At 40.5% G+C, this 20,388-nt stretch overlaps 1 protein-coding gene across 1 annotated transcript in view; it reads right to left on the minus strand.

Annotated features, from left to right (window-relative positions):
• The window catches only part of mtap (methylthioadenosine phosphorylase), a 167,240-nt gene that overhangs the window by 110,879 nt on the left and 35,973 nt on the right, over positions 1-20,388 (minus strand). Inside the window, exons 2-4 of the mRNA XM_048528321.2 lie at positions 19,666-19,752; positions 7,219-7,277; positions 4,628-4,795 (exon numbers count right to left, since the gene is read on the minus strand). Of these exons, the coding sequence (XP_048384278.1) occupies positions 4,628-4,795; positions 7,219-7,277; positions 19,666-19,752 (314 nt within the window). The remainder of the gene's footprint in view (positions 1-4,627; positions 4,796-7,218; positions 7,278-19,665; positions 19,753-20,388) is intronic.

Consider the following 20,388-nt stretch of genomic DNA (forward strand, 5'->3'; position numbering starts at 1 on the left):
AACCCATCTACCAACACAGAACTGTACCATAAACTGCTGAATGTGTAAGCAGATAACAGCAAAGGCTCTGTGGTCACAGACTCTGGTGAGTGATGGGACCATCAGTCTGTTACAGAGTTGTGGAAACTCCATAAGAGAGCGCAAATGGGTACATGAATCCTGGATTCAATAGTCACTGCTCCCCACTTTCCAACAGTTCTCATACCTCAGAGCTGAGCCCACTTTCACTGCTGCAAAGGCGTTAACCCACAGGGTGGGATTTATGAACCTTCTGAGAAATTATGAATGCTCTTGAAAGTCTGATAACATCCACAGAATCAAAAACAGGAGTTGGTGAAAAAGCTCAGCAGGTCTGGCAGCACTTATGGAAAAAATGTTGTGGAGGCTCTTGAAGTGTCACTCAATGTGAAACGTTAACTCTGATTTCTCTCTATAGATGCCGCCAGGCCTGTTGAACTTTTCCAGCAATTTCTGGTTTTGATTCTGATTTACAGCATCCACAGTTCTTTTGTTTTTACTAACATCTAGGGGGTGGTGAGGCTGCTAATTTATTTAAGTGCACAGCCCTTTAAAAAAATGACAATCAACAGTCTTCCTCTGTCAACAAGAGGTAAATAAAATCATGCTGCTATGTTTTTAATTTTAGTTTTAAAAGTAGGCTGCCTGTGTCAGAGAGTGAAAAAAATCTATTCCAGCACTTAGAATGACTATTTGTTGCCATAAGCCCAAGGGATATTGTTATTATTAAAGCTATGCTGTTTTCCACAATCTATCATTATCAACCCAAACATGGAAGTTCGTAACTTGATTGACAGCTCAAAGTTGTCACTAAAAAATTAGCTTTCACGTGATTATTAAACTTCAAGTGGGTTTAAATGTTTTGAATGGGCTTTCATGACTGTGAAAACCTTTTCATGTCGGTATAAATAAAATGTTGTATGATTAGAATTTTGTTCTATTTTATTTCAATCTGGCTCCTGAAGTCTGCCTATGGTGGATGCTGGATGAGTAGGCACAGAAAGAGTGATGTGGATGGGTTGGCATGAGCTGGCATTCAGCTGGCAAATGGGCCATCAGGCACCTTTGAAACAGCCTCAACAACAATCACAGCCTCTGTGGCTGATCTGTGTCCAGAGACAATGGGCTTGACTTGTGAGGGCATGTACTGGCCTACTGCTATTATCATTGGAATGTTAATCCAGAAACCCAGAAAATGTTCCGGGCATCCAGGTTTGAACCCTGCCATGGCAGATGGTGAAATCTGAATTAAACAAACATCTGGAATTAAGAGTGTCTAATGATGACCAGAAATTCATTGCCAATTGTTGGAAAAATCTCATCTGGTTCATTAATGCCCTTCAGGGAAGGAAGCTGCCATTCTTACTTGGTCTGGCCTACATGTGACTCCAGACCCACAGCAATGTGGTTGACTCTTAACCACCCTCTGGGCAACTAGGGATGGGCAATAAATGCTGCCTGGCCAGCGACGCCCTCACCTCATGAATGAATACAGGAAAAAAAAGGAAACCCTCTTGTCAACTCCTGGAAAGAAGATCCCATCATTCAGGGGAGTTTTTCCAGATTCAGGCACAGTGAGGTGGGAGATTTCCTAACTGGGGAACAAAAATCCAGGCCCCAATCACTATACCCAATTATACTCAAGGATAGAGGAAAACAATTAGAGGAAAGACAGTAAAGGGCAGTGAACTCAGTTCAGAAAGAGAAACAAAGAGAATGAAAAGAAGGTTGAATTAATGTAGAGAAAAAGGAAATAATGTACTTTGAGAAATTAATGCTTTTAAATTTAATATAATTTCGGAACAATTTATTATCAGCAGGAAAGACACTGCAGAGTTTCATTTATTTTCCCTTTTTGTGCTGAACAGCACCATTGTTAAGGACGTAAATTTCATTATTAAAAAAGGTCTCAAACAGCATTACATGCAGCAAATTTAACTGAGTTTAACAGTGAAAGTCATTCAGTCTTTTGAAAATCACAAGAAGGGTGACAGAGGGCTCCTGTTTTTCAAAGCTCGTGGCCAGGCAGTGCAATTTGTCTCGCCATTCTAGCATCTGCAACACAAGGAACATGCCTTCCTCACTACAAATTGCTGGGCTATTTAAATATTAATCCGATTTCACACATTAAACTTGCTATTATTGATTAATAAACACTCATTATACACAGTACCAATTTCAATTGAATAGGTCCTCCCTTCCCTTGCCCCACAGAAATAAGTTTTCATGTATTTTTCCCAATCTAATTATACTTCGAAACATAATTGGATATAGATATTTTCTAATCAATCTGTTCAGAGATATTATTACACGTTCCTGGAGCGGGTGGGACTTGAACCCATGTTCCCTGGTCTAGGGGTAAGGACACTATTACTATAGCACAAGAGTCCTATGAAAGAAGTTTACATTATCGCCTCTCGATTTCCTTCAGATTTTATTGGGTGAGAGGTAGTAGGAACTGCCGAAGCTGGAGAATTTGAGTTAACAAAGTGTAGAGCTGGATGAACACTGCAGGCCAAGCAGCATCAGAGGAGCAGGAAGGCTGACGTTTCAGGTATAGACCCTTCTTCAGAAATGGAAGAAGGGTCTAGGCCCGAAATGTCAGCCTTCCTGCTCCTCTGATGCTGCTTGGCCTGCTGCGTTCATCCAGCTCTACACCTTGTTATCTCAGGTTTTATTGGGTTTTTGTTTGTGGCAACAGCAGCACACAGTCACAAACAGGGTCTAATTAACTCCACTCAGTACATGAACCCTGACCAGTTTACTCAGAGCCACTCCCTAGAATGGGAAGATTGTCTGAGACTCCTGTTTAGAAGCTTTCGTCTTTTCTCAGAGCAAGTCTCTAGAGTGTGGAGACTCTCTGAATCTCCTGTTTATTAACTTTTTTTCTTGTTTTGTCACCAAGTCATCCTTACTGACACATGCATAGCACATGGGCTCTGACCAGCTTGCTCAGGGCCCATCAGGTTTTATTGAAATTGAACTGATATTCAATCAACTTTCCCAGACCCTGTTTTACAACACTCTGCTTGAATCAAGAAACTGCCTCACACAACATAGAAAGTGGTGTTGATCAAATTGCCACCAAGCAATAAAGGAACTCAGTGTGTCACCAGGAATTTCACTCTCATTCCAAACAGTATCTTTTGACTCCCAAGGCCAGTGAAAATCCAAAAAGGTTAATTTTCTAATTACGCACTGGCAGACAGAAACAGACAAGAAAAATCTCTTCGAGCCATAGAGATGTACAGCATGGAAACAGACCCTTGGTCCAACTTGTCCATACTGACCAGATATCCTAGATTAATCTAGTCCCATATGCCAGCATTTGGTCCACGTCCCTCTAAACTCTTCCTACTCATGTAACCGTCCAGATGCCTTTTAAATGGTGCAACTGTGCCAGCCTCCACCACTTCTCCTGGCAGCTTACTCCATACATGCCCATAGTTTGAGTTGAAAAGTTGCTCCAGAGATCCCTTTTCAATATTTCTCCTCTCACCTTAAACCTATCCCCTCTAGTTTTAGACTCCTCCACCCCAGGGAAAAGACCTTGTCTATTTAGCCTATCCATTCCTCTCAAGATCTGATAAACCTCTATATGGTTGCCCATCATCCTTCGTCTCTCCATGGAAAGCTGTAGCCCCAGCATATTCAGCCTCTCCCTATAGCTCAAACCCTCCAACCCTGGCAACGTACTAGTCAATCTTTTCTGAACTCTTTCAAGTTTAACAACATCTTTCCTATAGCTGGGAGACCAGAATTGGATGCAGTATTCCAGAAATGGCCTACCATTGTCTTGTAAGTGTCTCTTTGTAAAATTAATCCATAAAAAGAGGCGCTAATGGGGAGATCCTGTCCAACAAACATGCTTTTTCTTTTCAAGCTACAAATACTGGAGTTGCCAACTCACTTAACTCGTACAGTTTTCACTAATTAATTCACATTGCCATGTCATATTTGGTTTCTACGCACTTTAGAGAAATAAAACTGCATGAGCCAGCATTCTGAACACAATCAAAGCTAATCAGATCCCAGTTTCACTGAAGCAAGGGCCTCAAACCTCAGTTGAGTCGCAAATTTATGAATTAATGCAAAAGCTCTTGAAGAATGAAGAAAAGTCAGTAAGTATGGTAATGGAGGTTATTCAAATGTCCGTCCCTGCTCTCTCCCACCACACTCCACCCCTCCTCGGTCAACATCCATAGCAAAAATAGCAGAGTTTACACAGAGGCAAATGTTGTAAGCTGTGAAATTTCCTGACTTGATCTAAATGCGTAAGTATTGACTATCTTCATTCCTATACGGACACTGCATAATGGGAAAGGGAAGGGATTACAATCTAAACTATTCTTATCTATTTCTTTCTAACCTCTTAACGCCATATTTTACCTGTGCAGGTGTTACTGATAATGGTGTTGAGGGTTGAGGGGAAGGTGTCTAGAAAATCAGGAGACAAAATATTTACTTGCATCTCCAACCGTTATTTGTATTCCTGATTAATAACTGCCATACACAGTGCATTACACCACAATTTGAAATTCCGAACTGACACGCCCAAACTCAAACTTTGACACTTCTGTTTTACAAACAACACAGAATTAAACATTACCTGTCAACAAATTGGTCGATTATGACAATGTCTCCAGGCTGGATTTCTTCCTGCAGTGAACCACAGGCAGTTGTCGCAATAATATGAGTGCAACCCTCCTGTTTCAATGCCCAAATGTTTGCTCGAAAGTTGACATTCGTTGGCATAATAGTGTGTCCTCTCCCATGTCTATATAATGGAGGAAAATGTATTGTATAAAATCTTATATAGGATAGTAAATACATTATCAATTAAGTGCTTCAAATGTATCTTCTCTAAAAAAAACCAAAACAGCCGACCGTATAAGGCCCAAGAGCAATTTCAACTTTAATAATTTTGTGTATGCACGAGATGTAAACATTTTTATCCAGTTGTTAACCAAATTCCTATGTGGTACATTTTCGTATAAAAATTAGTGAATTTTCCTGCCATGGGCCTCATTAACCCTATGTTGCACATTTTCCTATCACAATTATTTCTGCTAGCTATACAATACAGTTAATCTTTTCTTCCTCCATTGCCATTTTCAATCAGGAAAATATTAACTCAGTGTTAACCACATTAACATTAAAACAAAACTTAATAAACAACACACTTTGACTCTATTATGTATCCGAAGTCATCCAAGATGAAGAAGAACTTCATAAACTGTGTATGTGTGATTAGTTTTAATCAAGCTGTTTTAAAAAGGCTGCAGCAAAAACTGCTGCGAATTTGCTGTTTTCTTTCCTTCTTTCATGATCTTAGTGAATAACGTCATGCCACTTCTTAATCTGATCAAGTACAAATGCAAAGAAGGATAGGGACACTGGACTGTTCACTTAAAAATGATATTTCCTGGGCTGCAATACCCAAAGTTTAGCAAAATGGACTTCAGCTCACAATTCATTTCGACTCCCGAGATGGACTACTTCAAGAAGAAGGACAAATATCAAAACTGGAAACAGGGGCACATTTTTTTTTGATCTGCTGAAACATTAGAGCACCTGCTTATCATTCCAATAGGATGTGAGCAGGTGGAAGGAGTCATTGGCTGGATAAATTTGAATATGTACAGAAGGCATTCTGGTTTAACTATCGTTAAACAGCAATCAAACAATTAATCTCCAATGAAACCAGTGAGTGATATAAATTCTCAACAGATAGAAAGACATCAGTAGGTAGAGAAGCCAGACTAATGCTTCAGGTCGATAACTTAGCAAAAGTTAGAAATGAGTTTAATAAGCACAGGTATAAACAGAAAGTGTGTGTGCGTGTGTGTGTGCACGTGTGAGCACGCGCGCGGGCCTGTGTGGGTTTATGTCTGCATGGTGAAGGAAAGAGCATATGACAAGGCTTGTTGATTATGGGAGCGATTTAGTGGCAAAAGGATAATGTTGCAAAGCAAAAGGCAATAATAATGGGACCAATAAAAGAATGAAAGATGGTTTAGACAACATAAAAATAGTTACAATGGAATCAGTAATCACAGCTAACTTGAAAAAATGGGTGCAGGCTATTTGAATAATCGCTTTTTGAAACAAATCATAGTCGTGGACAGCAATCGTCTCTAATGGAAGTGAAATTGGCAGAATGTTCGAAAAGAATAGGTTCTCAACATATCTAAGCAAAAGAAATGTTACAATTCTCCCATTCCCCAATCAAACTTTGTCAGAGTTAGACAAAGGAGAAGCTCAGCAGAAACGGATTCAGCCCCAAATTCCAGCCACATCAGTTCTCATTTCATCGGTATCCCACCTAAAGTACCATTCAAAGTTATTATCCAATGAAACATAAAATTATCTGAGCAGGTGCAGGCTCACCAAATTTCCTTCTAATGTGAAAAACGAATGGATGGAAATTGACAATATGTAAAAGTTGCTTTGCATCACTTTTGAAGAAGTCTTTCCTAATTTATTTCTCAACAAATCACAATGGGAAGACAGTCTGACTGGGTTACCTTCTTTCAATACTCACCTAAGTACAGCACATAACACACAAAGACCATTCATATTACTGAACAATTTGGTTTATCTTATTTCTCCAGTTTTCTCAGCTGTGTTTCACAAGAACATATTAAGAATATAATATGGAAATTGAAAGGCTATGCACTTACATGAATGACAGAATGCATATATTCATAGCTTCCTAATTTATTTACATTTCCTGAAGTATTCAAACCATCACAACCATCAAAACCAAAACATTGATATCCTATGGGTCATATCATGGTATTCTCAACAAGCTTCCTCTTTATGCTTCACAAACTATTTATCATTTTAACCAAAATTAATCTATAAAGGCTTCAATCTATTCCCTAGAAAAAATTATACATTTCCTTTTTAGATTAGCCTAGAAACATAGACTGATACAGCACAGAAGATGGCTATTCGGTAACTAGACCTGTACCAGCTTTTTGAAAGAGCTCTCTCATCAGCCCAACTTGCCTACCTTTCAGAGTTGTCCCCTGAACTTGGACAGGATTGCTACATTGATTCCCCAGGAGTTTTATCAATAGATTAATTCGATCACGCATTAAAGGCACCGTATATTTGGAAAATGGATTTCCAGGAAATAATACCAGCCGCTATTAAAGTCATCAGTTTGATTTTGTTTTTTCAAAGGAAACTTACCTAGCAAGGAGAACACAATGAACTTTGTCTATCTTTCCCAGAATAAGGACATCTGAAGGCTATATATGAAAAAAGAAAATTGCAAAGCATTAGACAAACAAACCAATATCCACAATTGGGTAGGTATGTTAACATATAAGAAGCAGAAGAGCTGCAGGATGATGGAAGTCAGAAACTAAAAAGAGAAATTGCCAGAAAAGTTCAGCAAGTCTGGCAGCGCCTGTGGAGAGAAATCGGAGTTAACGTTTCAGGTCCAGTGACCCTTCCTCAGAATGTGCTTGGCAAGTATCCCATTATTGGTCGATATTATTTTTTCCCAATTTTCAGAAAGCAGAAATGTAGTCAAGAAACACTAAATAGGGACATGGTAAGGTGGTGGATGTACCTGCGAGATTAAAGATAACAAGGCGAATTGAACTAAAAGGAGCTCACTACGGCAGCGTGGAGCTAAATCACCTATGAATGGACTACTTCACAAAAGTTTCGAAGAGCATTAAACATTGCAAGTGTGACAATACCACTGCATGTTCATGAAGGTTTTAGAAGAGGAGGGAAGGTTTATCCCACTGTCCTGGTCAATAGTCATACCTCAACTCACATCAACAAAATAGATCATCAAGGATTTTATCAGCAGAGCTTAGGGAATATGAATTACTTTCAGCTGTCCTGGTGTTCACCCTCATCTTATCTAATCAAGTGATAGTTTCAATACTAAACAACGCATTCAAGTGATTTCCAGAACAGTTTAAAATATGATGCAAATTAAATATGGCATTGCTATTTAGCTGCTGATTTATTTTGTATGTGTGGAAAAAATTTTTTAATAGTAATACAATCTGAAAAAGGACCACTGGACCTGAAACAATAAATCTGCTTTCTCTCTCCACAGACCTGCTGAGTTTTTCCAGCAATTTCTGTTTTTGTATCTAACAGAAGACTAGTCTTCACTAGAGAACAGTGGGAATGTAGAAATCTCTACACAGGTAAGCGCTGAAGCAAATTTATATTTATATAATTATTGCATAAACATTGTCTGGCTATTTAAGGGGAAGTTAGATAATCATGAATGAGAAGGGAAAAGAGGGGCATGCTGATCAAATGAAGGGTGGAAAGGTGGAGGGAGGCTTGACCAGAGCATGAACACCATCACAGAATGTTTGAACTGAGTAAACAAGGTGTAGAGCTGGATGAACACAGCAGGTCAAGCAGCATCAGAGGAGCAGGAAAGCTGACGTTTTGGGCCAAGACCCTTCTTCAGAAAAGAGTCTAGGCCCGAAATGTCAGCATTCCTGCTCCTCTGATGCTGCTTGGCCTGCTGTGTTCATCCAGCTCTACACCTTGTTATCTCACTAAGCTCTCCAGCCGGTTCACTATTCAATCAGATTATGATCAAACTGTGGTGCAACTCCATTTACCTGCCTTTCTTCCACACTCTTAACATCTTCACCTACCAGAGAACTATCAATCTCAGCCTTGCAAAGTACAATTGACTCAGTACCCACACAGTCTTTTGAAGAAGAAAATGCCAGATTTCTCATACCCTTCGCACAAGAAAGGTGTGACTTGATTTCACTCCTCAGTGGTCTTGCATTAACTTTATGAATATACCTCCTTGATCTGGGTTCCCCACCAAAGAAAACAGCTTCTCTATATGTGCCCTATTGAATTCTCTTGTAGTTTTAAATCCTCAGGTCAATCTACACCAAATGGACTTTGGCAGTTCAAAAAGGCAGCTCTCCCTTACTTTTTCCAGGACAATTCGTAACTGTAGTGATTGGAACTAGGTGGGCCTCACTGACTACAAGATCCTTAATGGGGGTTGTTAACGTGATCCAATCAGGAAACCCTGGCTGACAGATATTAACAGGGTATTTGGTAGGGCGGCAGCACGTACAGAAACTACGGAGCCATAACGGGTAGAAAGATGAACTGTGTCTAATTACTTCTCATATATTACGTAATTAAAAATGGTGCTGGTGTGTGGTGGCAATTAGCACTTTTCACTGTATTCAGGAAAAATATGTGACAATAAATTATTCATTCAGCTAAAAAAAGAATTAACAGAGGATTTAGAATCCCCTCAGTTCAGGGGACTGACTCCGAGCTGGCTGGCTACAGTCAGTGTATTGTGCACAAGTAAATAAAGGGTGACTTGGTGACAGGATACCAGCCTCTATGAAGTTACCTCAGAACAGCTAAATGCTGATCCAGCCAGCAAATACCCCTTCCCCTAAATGATTTTTGATTTAGGCACAAAGGAAGTCATTAAATCTTTCTACAGTGAATTACTGAACGTGAACCAGAACGTCATTAGGGATATGACAGCTGACCTCGACATTGTGTGCGATGTGTCTATTCATTGACCTCTGCTGCAAAATGTGTGTGTGTATGCGTATTATGTACCTGTCTGTATAGGTGAGGAGTAGATCAAGGTTGGCAGTGATAAGATCTCGTTCTTCCCACACCCCCTAGTGCTTCTCCCTACCACTCCACTGGATTGAACAGCTCACTAACACCCAACTCTAAGGCTCACTTAATGAAGCACAACCAGTTCGGTGAAGCAGGAGGAGGCTGATGGTCTCCATTCAAAATCAGAGCTTCAGAGAAGGAGAAAAGAATATAGCAATCTAAACATCAAGCATGATTGCACAGTAACTGAATTGGAGCCAACATTAAGTTGGTAGCAAATGTTCTGAGGAAGGGTCACCAGACCCAAAACGTTAACTCTGTTTTTATCCTTCAAAGATGCTGCCAGACCTGCTGAGGTTTTCTAGCAACTTCTGTTTTTGTTCCCGATTTGCAGCATCCTCTGGTTTTTGTTTGGGTGACTTTAAAGGCCATCACACCCTCAATACCAAATGCAACTAAAACAGATGTCACCAGCAACCTGAGGCTGCTTAACCTGGCAATGTTGACCAATGCTGCTGTATTCCAGTTTGCAAGCGCTCTCCCAGATAGCCATCCAACAGGTATAAATCCAGTCATGAATCTCTTGTTGTTTCTGTTTGAGACTTTTGAACAACTGTGCTTGCAACACAAAAAAAATGTGCACATCACTTCATACAACCAGGAAAGTGGCTTTCAGCTCAAGGTTGTTCTGTCATTCATTTACCTGGTCTTGCTGTCCATACCTTAAGGCATTCTTATCCACAACAAGCCTTCAGTAAGAAGGCCACTTATCAATGCGAGCCAAGTAACAGGAAAATACTTCAACTAAAAGAGACCTTAGTCTGAAAGCATCTGTGAAAAAAAGAGTTAAAATTTTGTCTCAGCCACGGCTTGACTTGAGTTCTGAAGAATTGAAGAGTTCTGAAGAAGTTATATTGGCCGTACAAGAGAAAAGGTATACTGTAGGAAGTCAAAGAGGAGGACGTTACTTATTTTGATGTAAATAATCACTGACATAACCATCAAAAAAATGTTTGCTGATGCCTGAAAAAAATGAGTCAAAGACCTGCCTGCAGGAAAAGCATGTGATGACACACTCACACTGAAGGCGGTTCAGAGAAGTTCTGTGAGTCTGATTCCTGGAATAAGGAAAATATCGAATGAGGAAGGATTGGGCTTAGACCCAGCCGAGTTCAGAAGAGGTGATATCGTCGAGACGGAAGTTTCTGAGTGGGCTTGATAGGTTATGCTGAAATGATGTTTCTCGTCATGAAGAATTCAACAACTAAAGTGTCCAGCTTCAGAATAAGGTTTTTTTTCAATCAATATATGAATATATGAATTAAGAGCAGGAGTGGACCATTCAGCCCCTTGAGCCTGTTCTGCCATTCAATAAGATCACAGCTGATCGGACTGTAATCTCAAATCCACAATCCATCTGCACCATTAACATGTCACCTCTTTCTCGATAAGAATCTATCCAACTCTGCCAATAACAACATTCAAGGTGTCTGGCTTGACTACTTTCTCAGGAAGAATGTTCCAAAGACTGACCATCCTCAGAAAAGATTCTGCACAATCCCTGTTTTAAATGAATGACTATTTTTAAACAGTGACCCCTAGTTCTACATTCTCCCAAAGGAGGAAACATTCTCTCCACATCGATTCTGTTAAGTCACTTCAGGGTTTTATATGTTTCAATCAAATAGTTTCTTACTCTTCCAAACTCCAATGGATACAGACTGAGCCAGTGCAACCTTTTCTCATGGGACAACTTGCCCATTTCAAGCTGTGGTCCAATAAAACTTCTCCAAACCACCTCCAATTCATATAGTTCCCTCCTTCAATCGATAACTAAGCACAGGTGAAGCAGACTGTATACAATTCTCCAGACATGGTCTCACCAGTACCCTGTATAACTGAAAGCATTACATCCCTTCTTTTATATTCAAGTCCCCTCATGCTAAATGATAATATTATGTTAGTTTTCCTATTTGATTGCCGTACCTGTAGATTAACCTTTTACAGCTCACGCACAAAAACCCCCAGAACCCTGTGTATCTCACAGCTCTGCAATCTCTTGCATTTGAATAAAATTCTTCTTCCTGCCAAAATGGACAATTTAGCATTTTCATATTGTATGCTCCATTTGCTTATCCTTGTCCACTTAACCTATCAAATCTTTCTGACACCGCCTTGTGTCAGATCTTCACAATTTACATTCCCATCCAATTTTGCGTCATCAAGTTTGACACTCATGCTTTCCATCCCTTCATCTAGGTTATTTATATCAACTATAAACAGCTGAAGCCGAGTAGCTAGCCATGTGACACACTAATTGTTACAACTTGCTAACTTGAAAATGTCTCATTTATTCAGAGATAGTAGGAACTGCAGATGCTGGAGAATGTTAGATAACAAGGTGTAGAGCTGGATGAACACAGCAGGCCAGGTAGCATCAGAGGAGCAGGAAGGCTGACGTTTCGGGCCTAGACCCTTCTTCATTTCTGAAGAAGAATTTAGGCCCGAAATGTCAGCCTTCCTGCTCCTCTGATGCTACCTGGCCTGCTGTGTTCATCCAGCTCTACACCTTGTTACCTCAATGTCTCATTTATTCCTGCTCGCTCCTTTCTGATAGCCAGCCGATCTTCCATTCACACTTACGTCCTATACCATGAGCTTCTATTTTCCACAATAATTCTCGATGTGAGGCCTTATCAAATACCTGTGCTGTATGTCCATTGGCTTCCCTTTATATACAGCACATTTTACCTCCTCAAGGAACTCCAGTAGATATGGAGACATGCAAGATGATATTGGGATATTATTTGCATGAAAAAGATGTGCAAGGGGGTGGGAAAAAAAGCAGGAGATTGGCACTAAGTAACAATGCTCATTTAATGAACAAACACAAACACAACGGGCCAAATGCCTCCTTCTCTTATCCTGAGATTGATCAAACATGAATTCCCTTTCGCCAAATAACACTGACTCTCTGGAGCACCTTGAACTTACTAAAATGCCTTGCTATAACCTCTTTAATTATAGCTTCTAACATTTCCCCTACTGTCAGTATTAATCAAGAAGGCAATTTGGTGGAATTGCTTGTCTTATCTTTAGAATTCTCTACCACAGAGCAGGTGAGGCTGGGTTATTGAATATATTCAAGGCTGAGGTGGTCAGATTTTTTGATCTGCACAGGTTTTGGGGGACAGACAGGAAGGTTAGAGTTGGGTCAGGGTAAAGACATGATCTTGTAAATGGTGCAGCATCCTAATTCTTGTGTTCATAATTACCAGTGAAATTTGTTGGTGACATAAAGATGGGTTGGAATATAAGTGGTGAAGATGTGACAAAAGAAGGATGTGAAAAGATGTTGCTAAGTTAAGTGAGTGGACATAGACCTGGTATCGAGATTTCTCAAAGTAGGAAACTTAAGAAACTCCAATAGCTGAATGAAAGGTAAGCTAGATATTGTAAATGAACACTAAATCTTGCGGCGATGCCTTGTTTTGAACGAGATCAGAATTAATTCAAATTGAACAGTCGCAAAGAACGAATGTCACCCTTTTCTGCTTTGTCTGGGAGAGGTGACTTGCCCCAGTCATTAATTCCCAATTATATTGTTTGACATTCAATGGTTCCTTGTAACTGACAGTGAAATTAGACATTGAAGCTGGCATTATACCATTGGAACATTTGTCATTGGTCCTTTTTATTATCTTGCAGGCAATGCAGTACAATTGCACAGATGCTGGTCACGATCCAGTACTTGCCAAGGTGCCATTTTCCATGTGCAAACTTGGACTGACTATTTATCTGCAGCAACTGTCACAGTCAAACACAACCTTTTCTTTTGCCGACTTACAGCTCATGGAACAACTATGGTTGATGAACAGCCAGACTCTGGTTCCTCCAACTACAGGCCATCAAGTCTGATTAGATTCCCTACAGTGTGGAAACAGACCCTTCGGCCCAACAAGTCCACACTGTCCCTTGCAGCATCCCACCCAGACCCACCCCCCTATAACCCACACACTCCTGAACTCTATGGGTAATTTAGCATGACCAATCCACCTAGCCTGCACGTCTTTGGGCTGTGGGAGGAAACCGGAGCACCCGGAGAAAACCCACGTAGACACAGGGAGAATGTGTAAACTCCACACAGACAGTCGCCCAAGGCTGGAATCGAACCTGTGTCCCTGGCGCTGTGAGGCTGCAGTGCTAACCACTGAACCACTGTGACTTCAATGCCGTTGGTGATAAGCTAGATCAGTGCAGAGTGACAGTAAAATATCTAGTTCAGCTGCCTGACGACTGAGCTTACTCACTGGATACCTCTGCTGTGACAACCAGGAGCCAGCTTTGATTGGCATTATTTTGCACATCATAAAAAAGTTATATATAAATCTGCCAAAGTCTTACCGATTGGGAAATGAGCAGAGTAATCAAATCAGTATTTTATTGGGGAGAATAAAATCTTTTTTATTGGGGGAAATAAAATCTTGTGTATGTTTCGTATTATAGCCAGTTCACAATGAGCACCACCTACGAACTAATATATAACATAAAATAATCAGCAAAACAGCAAAATAAATAATCCATGACTTTTAATATTTTTAAAATAAAGTATAAATACTTCAACACACATTGTGTAAGTACAAACAACAAACTGCAAGAGCAGCCATCCTTTATCTAAATTGCTCTTCCAGCAAAACAACTTTTCAAATTTGTTTCTTTAAGCCACCTTTGCATCATCTAACTGTTAGCACAGAGAATGACAATACTCATCAGCCTGCTCCCACCCTTTACAATATTATATCCTGCCCGCATATCCTGCTGGAAAATTTATGTACCATTTGTACGTTGCACTAGACCTCCCCACCATGGCCTCCTCCACTCTACCCCATATCAGCGGCACCAGCTCCCAATAAGTTTACTCGCAAGTTGCAGTTGACAGCTGACCACTCATCTTTTGAAAGGTGGCAGCACTAACATGCATCAAAGCAATTAAGGAGAGTCGGCGGGGGGGGGGGGGGTGCAGAGTTGAGTATGGTAGGCATTACAAAAGAGAAAGTGCCAGGAAAGCTAAAAGGTCTAAAAGTTGATAAATCTCCTGGCCCCGATGGGTTACATCCGAAAGTTCCGAGGGAGGTGGCTGAGAAAATAGCGGATGCGTTGGTTGTGATCTTTCAAAAGTCACTGGATACAAGGAAAGTCCCAGATGATTGGAAAATCACAGTTGTAACTCCCTTGTTTAAAAAAGGATCAAGACTAAAGATGGAAAATTAAAGGCCGATTAGCCTAACCTCGGTTGTTGGTAAAATTCTAGAAACCAGCGTTAAGGATGAGATTTCTAAATTCTTGGAAGTGCAGGGTTGGGTTAGAACAAGTCAGCATGGATTTAGTAAGGGGAGGTCGTGCCTGACAAACCTGTTAGAATTCTTTGAAGAGGTAACAAGTAGGTTAGACCAGGGAAACCCAGTGGATGTTATCTATCTAGACTTCCAAAAGGCCTTTGCTAAGGTGAGTAAGGTGAGGGCCCATGGTGTTCGAGGTGAGCTACTGGCTTGGATGGAGGATCGGCTGTCTGACAGAAGGCAGAGAGTTGGGATAAAAGGCTCTTTTTCGGAATGGCAACCAATGACAAGTGGTGTCCTGCAGGGTTCAGTGTTGGGGCCGCAGCTGTTCACTTTATATATTAATGATCTGGATGAAGGGACTGGGGGCATTCTGGCGAAGTTTGCCGATGATATGAAGATAGGTGGACAGGCAGGTAGCAGGCGAGTTTTGAGAAGAGTTGTAGCTCAGGTTGAGGTTCTGGATGTGAGTTTGCTCGCTGAGCTGGAAGGTTAGTTTTCAGACGTTTTGTCACCATTCTAGGTAACATCATCAGTGAGCCTCCGAGGAAGCGCTGGTGTTACGTCCCGCTTTCTATTTATCTGGTTAGGTTTCCTTGGGTTGGTGATGTCATTTCCTGTTCTTTTCATCAGGGGATGGTAGATTGGCTCCAAATCAATGTGTTTGTTGATGGAGTTCCGGTTGGAATGCCATGCTTCTAGGAATTCTCGTGCGTGCCTCTGTTTAGCTTGTCCTAGGATGGATGTGTTGTCCCAGTCAAAGTGGTGTCCTTCCTTATCTGTATGTAAGGATACGAGTGATAGTGGGTCATGTCGTTTTGTGGCTCAACTAGCCACAAAACGACATGACCCACTATCACTCGTATCCTTACATACAGATAAGGAAGGACACCACTTTGATTGGGACAACACATCCATCCTAGGACAAGCCAAACAGAGACACGCACGAGAATTCCTAGAAGCATGGCATTCCAACCGGAACTCCATCAACAAACACATTGATTTGGAGCCAATCTACCATCCCCTGATGAAAAGAACAGGAAATGACATCACCAACCCAAGGAAACCTAACCAGATAAATAGAAAGCGGGACGTAACACCAGCGCTTCGTCAGAGGCTCACTGATGATGTTACCTAGAATGGTGACAAAACGTCTGAAAACTAACCTTCCAGCTCAGCGAGCAAACTCACATCCAGGCAGGTAGCACTGAGGAGGTGGGGAGGCTGCAGAAAGATTTGGACAGTTTAGGAGAGTGGTCCAGGAAATCGCTGATGAAATGCAACGTGAGCAAGTGCAAGGTTTTGCACTTTGGAAAAAAGTATACAGACATGGACTATTTTCTAAACGGTGAGAAAACTCATAAAGCCAAAGTACAGAAGGATCGGGGAGTGCTAGTCCAGGATTCTCTAAAGGTTAACTTGCAGGTTGAGTCTGTGATTAAGAAAGCAAATGTAATCTTGGCAAAATCAGAAGATTTTGGACAGTAGTCAGATGCCTTGGGAAGTCTGAGAGGTCTGTTAGTCGGGGCGGAGGCGGTGATAAAATCAAAGGTCTCTTTGGGTAACTTGTCATGGGATGTCCAAGCGTAAGCAGAGATACTGGAGCCAGCAGATAGCTATAATGACTTTCACCTCCGGGATTTAACAGTGGATTCCCTGAAGTTTGGGAAGTCTAATCATAGATAAAATTGAAAACTGAACAACAATGAGACTTAGATGCATTCACACATATCTAAAGTGAATGCCTACTTCTTGGAAAAGGGTTGGTCTCATGCTCAGCAATCTCCTTTAAAGCCTGACGTGGACTGGTTAAATAAAGGCTTGCGTCAAAATGCAGACTTTTAATACATCAAACCTCCACCATCAAACTACCTGCTGGTTGTAAAATTCCACGGCTAGTGTATAAATCAAAAAAGACAACTGCATAGGATTTGCTCAGTCGTAATTTCAAAAGCACTAATATTTTCTGGTTCTTGCCTTCCTTTTTTTTTGTGTTCTCCCCAAAGTAATTGCCAATCTGAGCCACTGAGGGAATGCAGCCTCACAGCCGAAATATCTGGTCCACAACCCGTCTCAGGAAGGTAGGTTACTGGAGTGAGAGTCAGGTACACTTTAATCCCTTTTTGGTGCAGGCTACTTCTTTTCCAAGGAGATATTACCAAAGCAAAAGATCATCATCTGGAAAATCAGGGAGAAACTAGTTGTGAAGTGTTTTGAAACAAATAACAAAACCAGATTCACGAGGATGAACCTGCATTTATATACCACCTTTCAGAATTCATAAAGTGCTTAATTGTACACATACTAATTTTGAGCCACATTCACTGTCGTAATGTAGGAAAACACAGCATCCAACGAGAAACCAGCAAGATCCCACATAAAAGCAACATGCTAATAACCAGATTGTCTATTTTATTGATGGTTGCTTGAGGATAAGCATTGGCCAAGTCACTTAAAGATCCATTCTACTCTTTGTTGAAGTGTGTTAGATTCAGCCAAGAGGGCAAATGTAATATTTAATGCAAACAATGTTGTCTGTGGCAGGGCAGCTCTTCCCTGGTATTGCTTTGAGATATCAGCCAAAACGCTGTGCTCAAGTCACTTCAACATGTGACTTTCTGGCTTAGAGGAAAAAGTGCATCAGCTGACCTACAGGAGAAGTGGAGAAATAGATGGAGTGTAACCATTGCTGTATTTTTGAAAATAGCAACTGAAAATAGAAGCTCAAAAGGATTAGATTAGCACACATGGCCCACAGCTTGTGCAGGTGATCAATGATGCAAAACATACCACAAACAGCAAAACCCAGTTTACTTCAGGCATGAAACTTTGCAGTATGGTTCCATGCAATTTATTTAATCACATTTCATAACATAATGGATATGAAGTTTGATTTTTAATTTGGATTGTCTTATTAACTGGTCCAGATTTGAATACCATCATTCAGCATGTCCTTGAAGGAATTACAATTAGCACTTCATTATAGCTTATAAATTTTAAGAATCCAGTAGTTTTCCTTTTCTCAGGACATGCTTCAAATAAACTAACATAATCAAGAATTGGCTTTTAATCTGTTGTAAATAAACATGAAAATCTCATTGTATAGGAGTCAAACGCCTTATAAAACCTCAGGTGCTTTCTCCCAAAAGGAATTAACGGCAATTGAGAGCCTTCGCTACTTGAATGCCACTCGCACAAGTTACTGCGCAAATATAAAGTACACTTCGAATAATTATGTTACGCTCTTTTTCTTAGAAAACTGGCAGTTTTGTGCTAGATCTGAGTCATGCAGCGATTGGTTTTATGAAATGTTGAACAAGTTCCAAATGTGAACAACTGATCTGAAACTAAGAAAGTAATAACAAGAATCACATTTCCTTTCCTAACTGCTATCTGTATTCGAAGAAGGAATACCATTTTGATAACATATTTATTGAGGTGGCGCATTTTCACAAATTGTCACTCCGTCACACTAGTCGCTCTCAGTAAAAGAAGTCAGACTATTAGACGTTCAAAGCAAGTCTGTGGACATGAATAACAGAGAAATGGTTTCTCTCCTATAGCTAATGCTGTTTTCGCATTGAAATGTTACAGGATGGTGAGAGGGTGCCAACAGAGCTCACAGATCCTTATTACACAAAGTCTGGGCGATTCGATTTATTATGGTCACATGTACTGAGGTACAGTGAAAAGTGTTGTCTTACAAGCTTTATGGGTGGATTGTACTATGCAAGTGCATCAGGGTAACAGAACAGAGACGAACAGAATGGGACAAATAGACAAAGAAGGACCAAGAAACTTTCTGTGTCGGAGAGAAAGATTGGGGCCAAAAGAATATACTGAATAACCGGGCAAAAAAAAATGATGACCCTATCGTCAGAAAGATATAGCAAACAATTTATAAGTAGTAATGACAAGGTGCTACTAAGCTAAGGTGAAAACTGAAGACTATTGTAGAAGGGAGAACAAGTGCTTCGAGGTTCCAAGGAAAAATAAGTTAGTGTAAAGAATAAATAAATCATTATAGATCAACAGGGCAGAAATGGCTAGCACGAGGGGTCATAGTTTTAAGCTGGTTGGTGGAAAGTATAGAGGGGATGTCAGAGGCAGGTTCTTAACGCAGAGAGTTGTGAGAGCATGGAATGCGTTGCCAGCAGCAGTCGTGGAAGCAAGGTCATTGGGGTCATTTAAGAGACTGCTGGACATGTATATGGTCACAGAAATTTGAGGGTGCATACATGAGGATCAATGGTCGGCACAACATTGTGGGCTGAAGGGCCTGTTCTGTGCTGTACTGTTCTATGTTCTATGTTCTAACAGGGAGAAAGGGATGCTCACAGTTTAGAAGAAACAAAGGAGGAAAATTTAGAGAAGCACTACCATGGTCATATCAACAGATATGAAGGGGTAAATGAGAAGGATAAAGAGAGAGAGAATAAAAGACTGCACAACTGATAAATGGAAAAGGAAAAAATATACCAAACAGTCCAGTGTTTTTCTTTGAAAATGGATATCTTAAAATTCTTTACACGAGATAGCATAACAAAAGCCTTGGGAAGAAACGTAAACCAAATAGAATGTGCTCTCTTTCCACTAACATGTAGTCATATTTCAAGCACTATAAATGGATCTTTGATTCAGAACACGTAACTAGTAATAAACTAATAAACCTTAGTATGGACAAGCAGAAAGATCAAACCTTTCCAAAAGGCGTATCTACACTTTTCTCGGTCCTCTCCTCCAAAATGTCCAGGTCACCCATTCCTGACCCACCAATAATTCCAATCTGCAATCAAAATAAAACAGAAAATTACAAGGTAAATGTACAATTTTAATTATTCAGGCACTATGAGTTGACAAGAATGTTTACCAAAATGCTCAAGTAAGAGGAAAGGCCTAACAATGGCCTAGTGGTATTATCGCTGGACTGTTAATCCAGAGACCAAGGTAACGTTCTGGGGACCTGGGTATGCATGCCACCACGGCAGATAGTGGAATTTGAATTCAATGAATATCTGGAATTAAGAATCTAATGATAACCATGAATCAATTGGTGATTGTCAGGAAAAACCCACCTTGAAGAAGAATGTCCTTTACGGAAGGAAACTGCCATCCTTCCCTGGTCTGGCCTACATGTGACTCCAGACCCACAGCAATGTAGTTGACTCTGAACTGCCTTCAGGGCAATTAGGAATGGGAAATAAATGCTGTCTAGTCAGCGATGCCCTCATTCCGTTATTAAATAAAGCAAAAATTTCAAGCCACCGACATTTTAAATCAAACCAATATATATGTATCAACATGATCACAAAGAGCTAACCATTCCAAAAACTGCTTTTCTGTTAAACTTTTACTATGAATACAACATAAAGAAACCGGATTTTGCCTGGAGTACTGTAATTTACTTGATGCAACAATGCGT

This window comes from Stegostoma tigrinum, chromosome 3, assembly GCF_030684315.1.
Source record: "Stegostoma tigrinum isolate sSteTig4 chromosome 3, sSteTig4.hap1, whole genome shotgun sequence".
Classification (NCBI taxonomy): domain Eukaryota; kingdom Metazoa; phylum Chordata; class Chondrichthyes; order Orectolobiformes; family Stegostomatidae; genus Stegostoma; species Stegostoma tigrinum.